Source organism: Vanellus vanellus (assembly GCF_965231255.1).
Source record: "Vanellus vanellus genome assembly, chromosome: 1".
NCBI lineage: Eukaryota > Metazoa > Chordata > Aves > Charadriiformes > Charadriidae > Vanellus > Vanellus vanellus.
The window spans coordinates 146,823,984-146,841,895 of NC_138905.1; the positions used below are offsets into that span (position 1 = coordinate 146,823,984).

At 41.6% G+C, this 17,912-nt stretch overlaps 1 protein-coding gene across 1 annotated transcript in view; it reads left to right on the forward strand.

The window, feature by feature from the left end:
• Positions 1 to 17,912, forward strand: part of CYFIP1 (cytoplasmic FMR1 interacting protein 1) — an 83,999-nt gene that overhangs the window by 5,391 nt on the left and 60,696 nt on the right. Inside the window, exons 2-5 of the mRNA XM_082495499.1 lie at positions 14,283 to 14,406; positions 14,575 to 14,664; positions 16,081 to 16,158; positions 17,155 to 17,256. Of these exons, the coding sequence (XP_082351625.1) occupies positions 14,290 to 14,406; positions 14,575 to 14,664; positions 16,081 to 16,158; positions 17,155 to 17,256 (387 nt within the window). The 5' untranslated portion in view covers positions 14,283 to 14,289. The remainder of the gene's footprint in view (positions 1 to 14,282; positions 14,407 to 14,574; positions 14,665 to 16,080; positions 16,159 to 17,154; positions 17,257 to 17,912) is intronic.

Consider the following 17,912-nt stretch of genomic DNA (forward strand, 5'->3'; position numbering starts at 1 on the left):
AAGAGATTTGTTTCCAGGGTCTAGATGAAAATACGGTGTTGCTGTATGTCACTTTAAAATACTTTAATTCTGATAGGGACATGGACACTTTGTTGGCAGAAAATAAAAATGCTATAGACCTGAACTTGATTTATAGTCTTCTTTCAGTATAGTTCTAATTATTTTAAGTGGATTTACCGACCTATATTAAATCAACAAGGACAGTGCACTGAATGACATGTTCTGAATGTAAAGTTCAGGTCGACTATCATGACACGTTGTTAAAGATAGATGTGGAAGCTTATCAGGTGGTACCAGAAGTAAAGCTTTTGATGGATGTTCACTGAAGCTGTGTATTTTCATGTATTGTATGAAAATGAAAGTATAAAATGTTACAGATTATAAGCTCATTTAGAGGAAAGAGAAAACTTAAGAAAATAAAAGCTATTTGCTTATTTCGGTTTTCTCCTCCACCCTGTCCTGTAGTATTTCCTAATTTTTTTTTTTTTTTAAGAGAACTATTAAACTATAACTTGCTTCTTGTCTGATCTTCCCCCTCCTCTATGAAATGCGTGTGGTGGCACATTTTTTTTTTTAACAGCTTCTGAAGACTGTATTTTTAAATACAACAATTTTGCAAAACTGTATGTTATTTTTGTACTGTTTTGGATATGAAATAAAAAGCTGCTTTTAAGCATGAATAGTATGAATTTGCCTAAAATATCTTCCAGCTTTTTTTCAGATAAAGAAGCATACATTTTTTGCTTCCATGAAAGTCAAGGAAATGGTCCTACTTATTCTAGTAAATACTTTCATGTAGGGAGGAGTGGGAATGACAGTTTATTGAAGCTTTCGTTCCTTTTTTAAACTTAATATAAGTCAGTGCCAAAGCCAGAGCTTCACCTGCAGTTTTGCATTGAGAAAACCTGCTGTATATAATTAATGCCTGTCATGGCATTGGAGTCATATGCTGTAAGACGGAGCTGGATGTGTAATGTGGAGCCACTGCAAAAGGGAGACCTGGGGGGCTGCCCCTACCTGGGCAGCTGCCTGCAGCGGTGCTGTAGGCCAATGGCCTCCCCGCAGGCAGGGACTGCTGCCGGGCCAGCTGCACCGAGAAGCAGTGAGACTGACCCTGGAGCAACCATCTCTGGAACTGGGTTCAGGAAGAGAGTGCTATCCTCCCCTCCCCTGAGAAAATGGTGTTTTTGTCTTTATTTCTCCCCAGTCTTGTGAAATGAAAGTACAGTTCAAGAGCTCACATACTTAAATAAACAGCTTGTCTAAGGTTGAGGTGTTGCATTATTGCTTAGATTGAAATCTGGAGATGCTGGACTCTTGTCTTTCCATCTTCGTGGCTCATGTCCCTCACCTGTAATATGACAGACTGGTGCTCAGCCCACCATCCACTTCTCCTTTCAGCATATGCACACAGGTGTGCCTTTTTAAAGTAACAGCAGTCCCCCCACACAAAAGGACAACCAACCAAACCCATGTCGAATAGGCACAAGCATGAGTAATCTGTGGTAGCAGTCTTTCTGCAGGATGAACAGTGCTGTATCTGGGCAATCCAGGCTGACTACACGTGCACATGCTTTCTCCTTTCCGGGGTGGTTATTGCTCTTGCTGCTTCCGCCCTCATTCTTTGCAGAATCCTTATGCTGGGAATCTTACCTTTGCTAAGAAATGAGAGAGCTTTTCACAACTGTTGAACATGCTACAAGTGCTGCACTTCAGTGCTTAGCTTCTGTGCTAAACTTTAGTCTTGCCCAAAGCAAGGCCGTGCAGCATTGCTTCCTAACACGCCCATGCAGCAGCAGGAAGAATCAAGAGACAGAAGTATGGAAGAAATGCATGTTGAAGACAGCTGCAGGAGATAGCAGCAGCAGCAGCACAGCAAAATGGCCAAAGCAGCAAAACAAGAAGATTAAACAACAGGGAAGGGGAGGAGTGGACTGGGTGAGAGGAAAAGAATATGAAAAAGAGAAGGGGGAGGGGTTAGTCAAGAAGTAGAAAGAACTGGAAGTTGAAGGACAAGCAAAATGTAAGTCGCAGTTGGTGCAACTCAAAGATGCAATACCAGGGAGTATTAAAGAAGTGAGGCAAATAAGTGTGGTAAAACAGATCTCAGCACACCTAACCTAGATGAGACAACAGTTAAATCTTTAACTTCATTCCAGCCTGAAGAGAGGCCAAATTTTGCAGAAGTGTTTTTAATATGTATGTAAGTTTAGGATTAATACACTTTTTCCATGTTCACTCAGAACTAACGCGCTCTGTAAGAACTGGTTAGTAAATCAGCACAAACTCCCTCAGCTATCTAGCTCCACCGATAGCAGATTATTTTATGTTGGCAATTTTTATCTTGGGCTTTGGGCTTAGGTACACAGATAAAACAAACCAAGCAAAACCCCTCTGTGAATTCTTGTAGCGCAAGTGCCATTGCAGAGGGGGTTGCATGCTGTAGACAAAGCTGCAGCAACAGCCCTTCCGTCCTTTTTCACGTGCGTGGGATGCCTTTGGGGCAAACTTTACAGGGTTAGCCTTCTTCCATATCATTGTAATGGATTCTCAAATAAAATGAGTGGGGATGAGCAGAATCAGTTTCCCATTTTTGAAGTGTGTGCATCACACTGTGCTTGAGATTCCTGCATGGAGATAGCATTTGACCATATGTTTTATCATCGGGAAGTTGCATCTCTCCTGCAAAGTTTCAGGTTATGGAATGATATTGCTGTTGAATAGTACTAGCCAGGTTGTCTGTCAGATTACCTGGTGATTGCTTGCTATGTTGTCCACTGCAGGTGCTGCTGCTGTAGAATTAGTATGTGCTCATCCACGTGCTGCTGCTGGCTGCTAACACAGCAGGAAAAGATAAACCCACTCTTGTGCTAACTCGCTAGCAAGAATATAGTAACTCCAGCCTTGTGCTGTGACAGGGGAGTGCTAGGCCTACATGATGTTCTCTAATTGTGGGAGAGTTTTCTTACTGATGCTTTAAAAGGGAGTAGCTAGTAGACCCGCACCTGCTGGCAGGCATCAGGAAAGATGATTCTGTCCTACTGTGGCTCACCAGTCTCAATGTAGGCTTTGTCGAAAGAGCCTGAGATTTCCCTTTCATAACCTGTTGTGATGATAGAGAGTCAGGCCTTCCTGTCACTGGGAATGTGCTTGAATTCATCCAGGACATTGGAAGAGAATGCCTATAGTTACTTGACAAGTGTGACTGATTGTCATCTGAGTGCTGGTGGTCAGTGTGTCAGCAAGCCATTTCAGCTATGTGACAGCATCGTTAGCAGTGGTGTCCTCCTGACCTTCATTATCTCGTGGGAGGGAGGAACAGCACTGACTCATGAGTGCATGGCTTTTAGGTTGCATTAATGGTGCAGCCCTTGCTTACTGAAGTATCCAATACTGTGCAGATTTTGGTTTTCGAGGTGGTAAGACTGGTGTATCACTGAGTACTTGAACCTTGGTTGTGCAGTTATAGCGTAGGTATTGCTTGCGTAAAGAGATGGGGATTGCTTGTCATGATGTTTCCTTACAGGGGACAGAAGCTGGACAGGTAGAAGTGTAGGCTACCTTAATGAAGAAGGTTGTGTGAAAAATTCACACATGACTGAGCACAAAGAGCTTTTAGTTTGGGAAGTTGAGTTTTCCTAAAAAAAAAATTAAAAATTTCTGTGCTTTAGCCTTACATTATCCCCCAAATCTGTGTCCACTCTTGGAAACCTGCTTCCCCCCACCCGTGCCCCTCCAACAGCAAGGCAAAGCAGTTAACGTGAGCCATGCTGCTCTGTAGGAGTCTAATACTAAATTAATTGTTTCCATTATGTGGCTATTTTTCTGGGGCTTGGTATGGTGCTCGGATGGGATAATTCAGTGCTGGAATTTTTGTTTTCTCTTTTTCTCTTCTTGAGCCTTTTTTTATTCCAATCACAGATGTATTTTTGAAAGCTTAACAGTGTGTCAAATCTGTTGTACAAAGGACTGTCAGCTGCTGTTTGCTTTCTTCTTTTACTTTAATCTAGCAGGCCAGTAAATGATGTGAAAAGCATTTTTCTTTGCTCCTTCAGCTTATGCAAATGTGTTGCTTAGGAACGAAGAGAAGCTCCAGTCCTGAAAGGAACATCTTATGCTGATCCCCTTGGCAAAAAGGCGGACTGTGCAGTCCAGAGCACGGAAAAAGAGCATTCAAATGGAGAAGATCCAGTGCACTGCTGTTCTCTGAAGCACTTTAGTTATGAGTCTGTTAAAATGTTTTCTGCTCAGCCTGAATTGATAGGTATGCAGTTGAACAGCTGAGGCTTTTGAAGTTTAATTAAAATAGAGCTTAAAGGGATTTTTTTGAGAGAGATCTTGGAGGTTTGAAAGAAGAGTGAATATTATAGTAATTGCTGTGCTGTTCTTGGAAGAGAAGATCCATTCCTTTTGTTAGCTCTTCCCTTCACAAGGGCCTTTTGTGATCAGAGTCTCATGGTTTAACTTGAGTAGGAACATTGCACAGAATATTGCATCAATTTTTCTTCATAGAAAAATGATTTAATTGATTTTCTGCAAGCCAGTAGCATAGAAGAACGACACAATGGAACAGAAGAGACCCGAAAATGTTGTGTTGCTATAGGGATAGAACTTAATTTCAGCTGCTGTGCAAACCAAGCTTGTTCCTGTGGGAATGTTATCATTAATTCCCATAGAGTTCACTGAGATTGGTCCTATAGACCCTGGTTCAGCAGGCCATTCAATTGTCTTTTTAAATTTATCTCTATTTTAATTTCCTTCGGTGCATGGACTGTGGAATGCAATTGTAATCTTCAGTATCCATGCCAGGCTTGAGATTTTGTTTTAATTTAAGATTCAAAGATGCTTTTGCAGATTTAGGAAAGAAGAGAGGCAATGTCAAAGGAAGTGCTGTTTAAAGTGCAGACAGACTTCCTCTTTGTCTTATTTTGAGCCTGGGAACATGTACTAGCACTTGGAGATCAAATACATTTATTTAAAAGCAAAATGAAAAAATGTGTCCAATGGACTGCAAAAAGTCACAGGACATCCCTTCCCAACACCTGTTTTCAGTCAAATGAAAATGTTCTCGTCTGCAAAGTTATAAAATAATCTAAAATTTCTGTAATCCAGCAAATTTTTTTTGTTAGTCGTTTAAACTCCACCTTAATTATCTCACTCTTTGGCATGATCCTTCTCCATTTTTTTGGATATGAAATAATTTTTTCCACTTACAAATTTCAGTGTTCGAGATCTTTTTGGGTTATGTAGAGCACAGTGTTACCAAAACCAATTCCCTGAACGTCCCAAAACACCTCTGCTTTCTTGGGCTGTACTCTCGTACTAATATTTGTATGTGTTTTATTGGTGTTGGATATATGCTGGTTTCAAGAGCTTACATTGTACTGGGTGCAACTGTGGCCCATTCTGTGCAGCAGGAGGTGGGGTGTGCTGCCCCACTTGTGCAATTGCACTACCACGTTGCTGAACATACTGTGGTAACTTCTCCTGCAGTGGAGAAAGAGAGAGAAACAACGCTGGAGTGGGTCAGCCTTTGCTGATCCCAGCTCAGAGCATGGCGTGCGGCCCCTCGCTGCCAGCTGCAGCCTCGAACTGCTGATCCAGCCTTTTGTGACCGGGGGCCCCAATCTCTCCTCTCAAGCAGTGGAAACTTGCCCTACAGTTACAGTGGCCACAGGGTTTGTTTTTCCTGAACTGTTATAATGCTGTTTGAAGTGTAACTATCTGCATTTTGAATGGATTTATGCTTCTTGTAAATTTCAAGTTTTCTTGGAGCTCCTGGTTGAATGACTGAAAATATAAGCTTTGGAGAATTTCTTAATTTTGTTTTTTTGAGATGTCTATTTAAGATACGGATGTCCAAGAATGGTGAAGTAAATGTGTCCCTGTGGTCTGACTTGTACGGCTTGTAAAAATGAAGAGCTTATGATAATTTCAGTGCTCAACCCTCTCTTTTATATCTGAATGCTGACTTTGTTTTATGCTTTGTTCCAGGAAAAGCACTTGCCCAGTCTCTGTTGGGCTCTTGCATTTCCCTGTGCTCCCTGTTGCTTTTCGTTAATTACAGTGGGAGGTTAGCCAGTGCTGCCACTTCTCTGACTCTTCTCATCCTGATATTCAGCATGGCTCAACTCTTTGCCCAATCAGCTCTTCCCACCTGCCCGGCCAAGTGCGGCCAGAGGTGGTGGTGTGTGTGTTTGGGGCAGGGAGGGAGGGGGGGTCTGTCAAAAGAGAAGGCAGTGGTAGGTGGGCTGCTCTGAAGAGGGTAGGACCTCAGGAGAGGTTTGCTCTGCTGTGGCTGCTGTGGGGACAGCATAGGTAGCTGGTGGTTCATTCAGGAACAGATGGGATGTGCCAAAAAGTGCGATTGAATGAGTGAAGGAAAGTTATCTCATCCATCACTTTCTCATCTACCACTACTAGCTTGCTGCAGCACTTCGTGCCAGGGCAGCTTGAGGACCCAACTTGAACCCAGCTGAACAAAGACACTTGTTTTACTTTCAGGCTATTGGGGACATTCTGGTAATTCAGCTGAAGTTAAGCCGAACAAATCGCAGATCCTTTACATCATTTTCTCTTTCATACTTGTTTTTTTTTTAATTGGAGATTAATGATAAAAGGTAATCATCATCTGTGAACAGCTGAGCCATTGCCTAAATGAGTTGAGCCTTTGCTCACCTTATCAGCTCGAGCACCCTGAGTGGTGAGGTTCGCTGCTGCTGCCTTCATGTGTGGTATCAGTGCTGGGGAGAGGTTCTTTCTCTGTGGCATTGCCTGCTTGTTCCTCAGATCTTTCCCTTGCTGTGGTACCAGCTAAATCCTTCTTTTGTTTTCCATGAAAGTTTATCATCCAGGGCACAAGATGAGCATATGGTAGCTATAGACCTAGTTGTGTCCATCATCTGATCTTTCTGGTGTGTAGCAGTATGGCAAAAGATGTACTGTAAGGAACTGACAGCAAAAAACACCTGGAAATTGTCACTGTGTCCAGATTGTTACCTGCTGCAACCCCCCATATTTGAAGCAGGAAGGCTGCTGGCTTACAGCTCTAATGGTTGTGTGAGGATAAATCCTTAAAGATTTCAAGGTGAGGGTGCTTACGTGTTCTCAGGTTGTCAAATCTTTGAGCGATGCAAAGGCTAAAATGCCTGTCAGCGATGGGATTTAGGTTTTAATTATTTTCGTTTATTTGAGGGAAGTTTTAACAGTGTTACTCCTTTTTCCAAAAAAAGAGTGCAAGGATTGCCATAAAAGTGAATGCCTCTGCTTGCTATGTAATGGTCTAAATCAGTGTCTTCTGAAGAAAAGTTGCTTTTGCTGTAGCTTGATACTCTCCTTTTTTTTTTTTTTTTTTTTTGACCGAAGGACTGAATTATACTATTTATCTGTTTTCTGTGGGAGTGGTCACTCGACAATCTTAGTCCAGGGAATAGAACACAGGAAGTTCCGTTCAAATACACGGAAACACTTCTTTACGGTTCAGGTGACAGAGCACTGGCACAGGCTGCCCAGGGAGGTTGTGGAGTCCCCTTCCCTGGAGATTTTCAAGCCCCGCCTGGATGCAGTCCTGAGTAATGTGCTCTGGGCAATCCTGCTCTAGCAGGGGAGTTGGACTAGATGATGTCTAGAGGTCCCTTCCAACTCTGATGATTCTGTGATTCTGTGAATAATGCTAGTTTGCAAGTAATTTAAAAGGCATATGTACTTGTCCCTGTCTAAGGAATTACTTCCCATTCTTACCCTATATATTTTCAGGATACTCAATATACTCTTTGATTTTTTTTGAAATGTTTTGTGATAACATGATGCCATCCTCATAATTTTCTGGTCTTGTCTAACACAGCCATAGAATTTCATCTGATTATTTTTGTGGTGATGGGCTTTATTTTTCACCTGTAAGCAGATATTATCAAACCCAGTTATTTGAGGTTAAACTTCTTATGTTGGGAATCAATGTCTTTTTAAGGCCATTAGAGGCTGGTTTTGGGGAAGTCTTGGCCAAATGATTGTGGCAGAGGCTAAAGAGGAACCGCATGGTAATTTCTGCATTTATAACAAGGTCTCAAGAAGCCTACAGTTACCTAAGTTCATTTGCTCTACCCATTTTTATTTTTTTTTTTAAACTTGGTTGCTAGCTACGAGTTGGATTGTGTGTGCTGTTGCTCAACACATACAAGAACTATCTCCCATCATCAAGCATTGTTTTCCTGTTTTAGATATTTATAGACTGAGTGCCTGAGTTGTCTTTTGATCTTCTCTTTGATAAATAATGACCCGCTTAACTCTGTCACTGGAAGAAATCTTAAAAACTCAAAGCTTTTTTATAACTACTTAACTCTCTAGAATTTGGAGGAATTTTTTTAACTTTGAGAGCTGAATAGTGTTACAGCAGTCATCTCTCCCACAGTGATTCTGAAGTTTATGTTCTTTACTGTCTGTTTTCTCAGTCCTTACCTTCTATTTTTTTAATATTTCTTCTGTTCACTCTTCTATTTTTTTTTGTCCAGAAGACTTTTTGCCATAATTTGCTCCTGTTCGTATTTTTTTTTCCAAATAGTCTGAAGCCTCAGGAGGCCTAAAAGAGCAAGGTTGAGAGATGTGTGTTGGGTGATTTCTGATATGCTTGGAATTAGAATATAGACCTTTTGCAAGGTACTTCAACATTATTCTGTAAGGGTGGAGATGTGAAAATGTCTCCATTAGGATTGACGCTTCTCTCCTCTAAATACCAATAGTGATGTTGTGAGGAGAGTACTGTGTACCATGCAGTTCCATGGCTGTGAAAAACAGTACAGAATTATGACTTTTAAAGAAGACTGACAAATCTTTTGTCTGAATGTATTTCAATAATAAGCTAGCTCTGAAGTTAAATCAAAATGTAAACAATGCTAAAGGGACTTCAAGGTTTGTTTTGTTTCTCTTGTGGAAAAAATGTGATGGAGGTGGCTCAGTAAGCTTCTCTGCAGCACAATCTCTTCTGAGCAAGTCACGCCCAGCCAGTGCTCATCTCCTTCAGAACTGAAGAAAAAGGAGAATATCTTAATTTAAGCTAGCCAGGGGCCTTGCACTAACATACTCAAAGTTTCCCTAAAAACCCTGTGATTGATACCTCTGATCCTTGGACATGGTGGGACTTGGCACTATAAGGCTGAAGATTGTCTGTGCAGGAGACAGGGATTTTCTTGCTTTGAAATCCAGAAAAGAGAGCTGTGAAATCAGCACAGACGCCGCTGTCTCCTGCTTAGAAAGCTGGGTGTGCTCATCAAACACGAAAATTTAGCAAAACATGCTGGCATATGTGATTCTCTCTGCTGGAGAGAGAATGTCAGATAATGAATGTTTTTTAATTAAGTTGTGTATGTCCAAGAAAACATGTTCTTGGAGTACATTTTGACTTTACTGGTGTAACGATGGTTCCTGATACAAAGATAACAAAAATAAAAAGAGTGTTATTTTGGAAATAATTCTTACACATCATCTACCTGAGAAAATCCATCCTGGAAAATCTCAGGTAGGTCAAAGCTGAAAACACAACATTGTAGGAATTCAGTAAGAAAGTAATTCTCACATCTTGGCTAAATTTACTAGTATAACTATAATTATCAGTATGACGACAGCATTTTAATCTGTTGTCATTTAGCTAAACTCCTAATCAGACTGCGGCTTCTGAAATTTTTAAGTAGGTCTGTTGAAGTTTCTTATGTTGTCTGCCAAAAAAGGAGTCTGTTAAAGTATTGGCTCTCCTGCTCAGTAATTTCACCTGTAAGAACTCATAGTGAACTCTTAAGGAGGCAAAACTATCTAATTTTGTGTCTTGGGAATTTTAGTTTTCTTAAATTAATTTTTCTGAGGCTTAGGGGGAAAAAAATTTGGTTTTGCCAGCCCTCCATCGTTGTACATTAGAAACAGCCCTTGTCTTTTGGAGCTGGTTTTATTATCAACAACAGCAGAAAAGAAAGGGGACTTCAAGGAAACTTTAAGGAAATCTTTTTTGTCCTGGTCCCCGGGCTTCCACATCAGTCAAGGATGCGGCAAGGACTGTGCGGTGGTGTCACCTGGCTGTGGGACGTTGTCTCCCAGCTAACATGACATAAGTGTGACCGAGCTCCGGCTGTCCCCCTGCCGCTGCCATTGTCAAACCTCCACTGGTCGCTTCTGGGGGGGTGGGGGGGCAGAGGGGAAGGGTGAATCATGCCCTTGCAATGCTTGCAAACATGTCAAAGCTGGGCAGGAAGGAGCTGCTTCCTCTTTCATGTCTTGCTAGGTACGAGAGTAAAAAAGCTGGAGAACAGGAGCATTGAATTTGGCCAACGAAATACCAGGTATGTGGATACCTTTAGCAAAATTACAAAGTGGAGCTGTCAGCAAGCGACCTTAAAACAAGAAGGCTTTTGTAACAGTCTGTGCCCAATTGCTTACATTTTCCTGGTTTGAAAAATGCTGATATGTCTTTGGGAAATCATGCCGAAGGGCTTGGAGAAATGCACCTTCCTGTATTTCTTTTCACGACCCAGAGGGCAGCAGGGACCTTTTGTTTCTTAGCTGGGGGGTTTCCCAGACTTGTGTTATTAAACAGATGGCAGTGTAAGTGAGATGGGATTTTGATTTTGCTTATGCTTTGGTTTCTATTTTTAAATTCTTTTCCAAGTATTTTAAAAAATACGCAGATAGTCTAATATCTGATAGTCTGAACATAGAAAGCTGATGCTGGAGGATTGCACTCCTGTGCAAGTAAATATTGAGGCCAAAAGCATGTAAGTGTGCTTTCTGAAATAGCACATATGGGGATTAAGGGCCATATCTTCAGAATATTTGCTTCTAGTGCTGAGGAGACTTGAGTGAGGAGCCTGGCTTTTGTGAATGCCTGGCTGTCTCCTGCAGCAGGGACCTGAGTCATTGTTGGATGGTGTTTTAGGAGGAGAAGGAAGAATGTGTGGATTGGGGAGAAGGTGTTAATACTTTCCTTGCACTCATTGACAGCACCCCTTTATGTGGATGGGTGCAGTAATTTGTGGTATAGAATAGGCAGCCAATTTTCACTATAGTTTTTGGAGCATGGGTGGAGCAGTTTTTTGTAGCACGCCACTGTTGTGCTGGCGGTGCAGTGGGGGAGAGGGCTATGGGCTCATCAGTCCCACTGCTGGCATGTCCCACAGCAGCCACCCAGCCAGGTGTTTCTGCTTTGATATAGAGGCTAAGAGGAGGAGAAGTTTCACATTGGAAGGAGCCTCTCAGTTAAACTAACTTAAGTAACGTGCTGTGTTATTTTCTTTCTTAGCTAAAGCTTGATCTGTAGATACTCAGACCAAAAATTAAAATACCGTTTATTTGAAATGCTCTGACTTCTTGGCAACTCTCTTCCATTTCCTCTAGGGTAAAAGTGTTGAGTGTCTGACCTCCTCACAGGACTTTTGCCCAGATGTAGAATTTTTTTGGCATTTGTCTATTTGTTGAAGGGAGGATGCTGTGGTTTATGCTGCTCTCTCATTTGAGAATAACTGTGGTTCTTGTGAAGGAGTTTGAGCTGGGTGTAGGCAGGTGTTGGGCAAGTGTCCCAGCACAGGTCTACCAGCCAGCACTCCTGTCAGTCCAGTCCTTCCTTGGTTTTTGGCAGGGATCGCAAATTGCACAATATGGGCGTTTATTTATTTATTAAAAAAAAACAAACCCTCATATGCTGAGGCTTGAAGCAAGGTTTGGGCTGGAGTTTCAGGAAGCAAAAGGTCTCTGGACCTTTCTGATGGTGGTTGTTTAAAGTTGTTGTTGAGCTCTCTCTGTACGTGGTATGTTAGCTTTACAGCAATGGCTTGGGACACAGGGTTGGTCTCTGAAGGTAGATAGGTAATCACTTCTGGCTGCTTTCTTCCCTTTGCTTTGTGGTTTTTTTTTTTTTTTTTTTTTTTTGTCAGCTGAGCCTTTCCTTGGTGGTAAAGCAGCTGTTTCTGTGGGGCTTTCCCCAGGAAACCATAATTAGGTAAGAGATTCCACTGTCTATGTCACTGATGAAGGTATTGAACAGTACTGGTCCCAGTACAGACCCCTGAGGGACACCACTTGTCACTGATCTCCATCTGGACAATGAGCTGTTGACCACTACCTTCTGGATGTGATCATCCAACCAATTTCTTATCCACCGAACAGTCCACCCATCAAATCAGTATCTCTCCAATTTAGAGAGAAGGATGTTATGGGGGACCATGTCAAAGGCCTTACAGAAATCCAGATAGACAACATCCATAGCTCTTCCCTTGTCCACTGATGTAGTGAGTCCGTCATAGAAGGTCACTAGGTTGGTCAGGGAGGACTTGCCCTTGGTGAAGCCATGCTGGCTTTCTCAAATCATTTCCCTGTCCTCCATGTGCCTTAGCATAGCTTCTAGGAGGATCTGTTCCATGATCTTCTCAGGCACAGAGGTGAGGCTGACTGGTCAGTAATTCCCAGGGCCCTCCCTTCTACCCTTTTTAAAAATGGGTGCGATGTTTCCTTTTTTCCAGTCACTGGATACTTCACCTGACTGCCATGGCTTTTCAAATATCACGGAGAGTGGCTTGGCAACTACATCAGCCCATTCCCTCAGGACTCTGGGATGCATCTCATCAGGTCCCATAGACTTCTGTATGTTCAGTTTCCTCAGGTGGTCACAAACCTGATCTTCTCTTACAGTGGGAGGGACTTTGCTCCCCCAGTCCCTGCCTTGCGGTCCATCCACTTGAGAGGTGTGGGGAGAGAGATTGCCAGTGAAGACTGAGGCAAAAATGTTGTTGAGTACCTCAGCCTTCTCCTTGTCCGTTGTTACCAGTTTGCCAGGCTTGCTCACTGAGGGCGGGGAGGGTATAAGCTTTCTTTGACCTTTGCCATGACCCTGAGGGGTTTTGTGCCTCTTATCACTATATACTCAAAGTGGATCTGAATGTGCTAGAACATGAAACACTGGAGACTGCTCACGCCTTTTGACAGCCAGGTCTCCTGAAGATGGGCTGGTAGTAGTATCTGTAAGTAAGGGTTTGAAGACTCATGGGCTCAAAACTGAATCCTTACTGGAAAGTTTTATACCTGTGCTTGTTACAGGATTTTTCTGTGTTTATTGTAACTGAAGCAGACCACAGAATAAATTTTCTTCTAGTTTAACCAGTGAAGGTTACATAGTAGTCTTCCTTTTTTAACTGCATTAGAGGTCATCCTTTCTTCTGTTTTTTATATATTTCTGGGCAGAGAAGAACCTAATGAGATTCAACAAAAGCAAGTGCAAGGTCCTGCACCTGGGCAGGAAGAATGTAACCAGTATAGGTTAGGGGCGGACCTGCTGGGAAGTAGCTCTGAGGAGAAGGATCTGGGGGTTGTGGTAGACAGTAAATTATCCATGACCCAGCAATGTGCCCTTGTTGCCAAAAAGGCCAATGGAATCCTGGGCTGCATAGGGAAGAGTGTGACCAGTAGATCAAAGGAGATCATTCTCCCCCTCTACTCTGCACTGGTGAGGCCACAACTGGAATACTATGCCCAGTTTTGGGCTCCCCAGTTCAAGAGGGACAGGGAACTACTGGAGTGAGTCCAGCGAAGGGCAACTAAGATGATTAAGGGCTTGGAGCATCTGCCTTATGAGGAAAGGCTGAGAGAGCTGGGACTCTTTAGCCTGGAGAAGAGAAGGCTGAGGGGAGACTTTATTATGGCATACCAGTATCTAAAGGGTGGGTTGAAGGAGGATGGAGCCAGGCTCTTTTCAATGGTTCCCAGTAACAGGAAGAGGGGTAATGGGCAGAACATAGGAAGTTCCATTCAAATACACGGAAACACTTCTTTACGGTTCAGGTGACAGAGCACTGGAACAGGCTGCCCAGGGAGGTTGTGGAGTCCCCTTCTCTGGAGATTTTCAAGACCCGCCTGGATGCAGTCCTGAGTAATGTGCTCTAGGCAATCCTGCTTTAGCAGGGGAGTTGGACTAGATGATGTCTAGAGGTCCCTTCCAACTCTGAAAACTCCGTGATTCCGTGATTCTGGTGTTCAGCCATGGAGGAAGAGAAACATTTCTCAACTCATAAAAGTAAGGAGGAGGATGTTAGTCCTAAAAGTCTGTTTTTAAACTTGTATACTAAAACCAACTGGGTTTCAGTTTGACTGTTTCCCTTCTGTTATGGTTGAAGAGAAACTGCACATTTCCCACAACGTAAGTTGTTCCTTGCTCTTCATATTACTCATTTGTTTTCTGTGTGTATAGTAACATATAAAAAGTTACATGTATGTGTGTGTACATATCTATATGGATATATGTATTTTTTAACCAGGTGCAAAATGACTGCTCAAGTAACACTGGAGGATGCCTTGTCCAATGTGGATCTCTTGGAAGAATTACCATTGCCAGATCAACAACCATGTATTGAACCCCCACCATCATCTCTGCTTTACCAGGTGTGTTGTCATTGCAGATTTTTTCCATTTCCCATTGCTGTTAAGAAAAAGAGTGTATGCTTTTAAAAAAGAAACCAAAAAAAACCCAAAGTGTGTTTATATTTGCAATATATATCACAATTCTTTTCCCTACCAAGGATTAAACTCTACATTTTACTTTCTCTGCAGCCAAACTTCAACACTAATTTTGAAGACAGAAATGCATTTGTCACTGGCATTGCAAGATACATTGAGCAAGCTACAGTCCATTCTAGCATGGTAAGTAGATGTTCAGATACATACTTTTGTGTTAACTTGGCGTAAGAGGAGAGGAACATGTCTTCTTGCATTTCATTATAAGAATCGTGGTCACAGAAAACCAGAAACAAGGTTATCTACAACACTTCCAGGAGGCAGCAAGATGAAAAAGCGTGTGGCTTTTCTTTTTTTCATACATGTACTTCGTGATAATTTTAAAATGGGCTTTCTTCTTGATCGACCAGTGTTGCTCAAAAGTTTCTTGCTTTCATTGTGTATTTTTCCAGTATTCTGAGGTGAGTTGGTTGTATTGACAGCTAGCTGCTGTAACCTGAGTGAAAAATTACATTCCATCCTCCCAAATTTCCTCTGCTTCTCTATTAGTTTAGTGGTGTTGGAGGGGTTTTGTTGGCTTCCTCACTGTGGAGTGTGTATGTTAGTGATTTATTGGCATGGTTTTGTGTAAGGTGTTCTGTGGTTTTTAACAGTTCCACAATGTAAGATAAGACTTCATACTAGTAACTCCATCAATCTCTGATGGTGGTGCTATTTTGGAATACAAAAGAAGTTGCAGGCTGCAAACGTTGGTCTGTACTGAACTTGTAATTTCATGGTAATCTTGGAAAATACGGAATAATATGTCTTGTAATTCTAGAAGCCAATTCACAAGCAGTCGAATGGGCAGGTTAAGCACTCGATTACTTGCTACTGAAAGTTATATAAATTTATACCAACCTACTCTTAAAATTACCTGGCAACTCCTTAGCCTGTTTTGATTGTTTGGATATATAGGCCTTCTCCTTTGACAAGTAAAAAAGGATTTTGCTCTGCACATGCTGACTCTTTCATCCTTGGCCATTCACCTGCTGTACTTGAGTTTAAAAATAAAAACAACCACCCCCACCACCACCTGCTCCTCCTTCAGATTAGCATTTTTATTTCTAGATCACAGTGTCTTTGGTTTTGGGAAGAAAGAACAATACAAAACCCAAACTGATCTGGGGAGGTAATAATTTTTGTCATTAGGTAGGCATAATAGTTGCAGTTCTTGATTAATGATCTGGTAGGTGTTTGTTGGCTTACGTGGTATGAAGGTGATGATGTGAATTCTCTCAGAATTAGATTGGGTGCTAAACAGATGACTGAGAATAAATAGCTTTTTTTTTTTAGCTGTTGGGTTATAGCCAAGCTGGATGTCAGTAGCTGGTCAGCTCTAATACATGTAATATGCCACCTGAGCCTATGAATTATGGTAATATTATTTTACATACATACAATATGCTATATCATTCAGTTTGCAGTATATTTTTGTTTGTACATATACATTCTGATAAGAGAAATAGGTTTGTTAGGACAAAGTTTTGGAATGATGGAAGACAAGTGGCTTTAACTCTTCTGTGTTACAATGCCTAATTATGCTGAGTGTCTTTCTTACAGAATGAAATGCTAGAAGAGGGTCAGGAATATGCAGTCATGTTATACACATGGAGAAGCTGCTCAAGAGCCATTCCTCAGGTAAAGGATGAAAATTAAACTGCCATGCATCATGTGAACTTCTGTTTTGTTTTGGTGGAGTTGCATGGATATAGCTTTATCAAGGAGCTATGAAATGAAATGTTGTCTACTTTGACCCTTTTTTGACCCTTTTTTTTAATAAGGGAGCTATAGCAATACCTCATGGGTTTTGTGTTAATCTTACTGATTGGTTGAAGAGTTGTATACAGGTAACATGCTCTAGAAGGAAATTATTTGATTGTCATATCTGTTTGAGGTAAAAATTTAATCAATTTCATTCAAGAGAATGGATCCCCCAACTTAATACTGATGTTCGTAACAGGTTTAACAGGTGGCATAGCATGCAATAGTTACAATTCAGGTTAAACATTTAAGTTTCTAGACATCCTAGGTAATAATTTTTTGAGTGTAAGAGCTATGCAGTGTTTTATTGATCTGTATGCAAATTAAAACCCTGTGAATAGGTGAGAAGTCCACAGGCAGCCTCAAGTGTCTGGGAATGTATACAGGGGTGGGAAGAATATTAAGATGCATCATAAAACTGAACAAAATTATAACCATGAGCTGACACCTGCCTGCTTTATAAGGAGTTTATAATGCAATTATTTTTGTACTGTAATGCACGGAAGGCTTATCCTGTGGTTTAAATATTTAGAGTGGAAATCAGGTAATCTGTTTTAATTTCCGGGTTTGACCCTATTTTAGTGCATGACTTTCAGCAAGTGGCTTAATAAGGTGGAAGAGTATTGTTCTAACCATACACAGGTGTTTGAAAACTAAATTATTTGCTGTGAGGTAATAGAGAGAAAAATCTTAGAATTTTTTTTAACACACACAGTTAATCTTAGACAATTAGCATAAAATTACCAATATGGGCAATTTGGTTTGTCTGTTTAGGATGATAATATATTTTGTCAAGTTGTTGTTGAGGGTCTTAGTTTCTGAGGCTTTATCAGGAAGAGTTCCAAGTGTAACAATCTCTTTAATTGTCCTCAGGTGAAGTGCAACGAGCAGCCTAACAGAGTAGAAATTTATGAGAAAACTGTGGAAGTTCTGGAGCCAGAAGTCACAAAACTGATGAATTTTATGTATTTTCAGGTAAACAGGATGGAAGCAAAATTTGTCAGTAGGCTTGTATTTTTATATTCCTATTTTGTATGCTTGATATTGTGTGCTCAGATACTGAACGTAGTTATTATACTTCGAAAAAAAACCCCTATATTTTCTCACAGAAGGGCAGAACTTCTAATGCCTATCTTAAAGACTTCAGGCGATCTCCATTAAGACTTTCAGCATAAAATCAGAGGTAATTGCATATGGTCCCTATGTAGCATGTGGGGACAGTTCTGGCACTTTAGGAAGAAAGGAAATAGAAATACAATGTTTCACATGTATACATAAAAGCAGCTCAGCACAGAAACCGTTCATTGGGGGAGTGAGGAATCCACAAGTCTGGACACCAGAGCAGCAGGTGCAACTTTGCTATGGTAATTTGTAGTTGAGGCAATCTCACTCAGTTGTTGTGACCTGCCAGCCACCCGAGCTACACGGGCGCTGGAGAATAGCAGTCTGTCATGCTTTCTCCTCCCGTGCTGGCAGCTTGCCATTTGGTTCAATGGACTGAGGATGTTTCCAGGCATTATTCGCTGGGAGCCAGAGCAGCTAGGGCCCGGGAGCCCTGGAGCACACAGGAAGAGGAGACTGAATGAAATGTAATATTTCCTGTCGTCTTCCCCAACTGGCGGATCTCACTG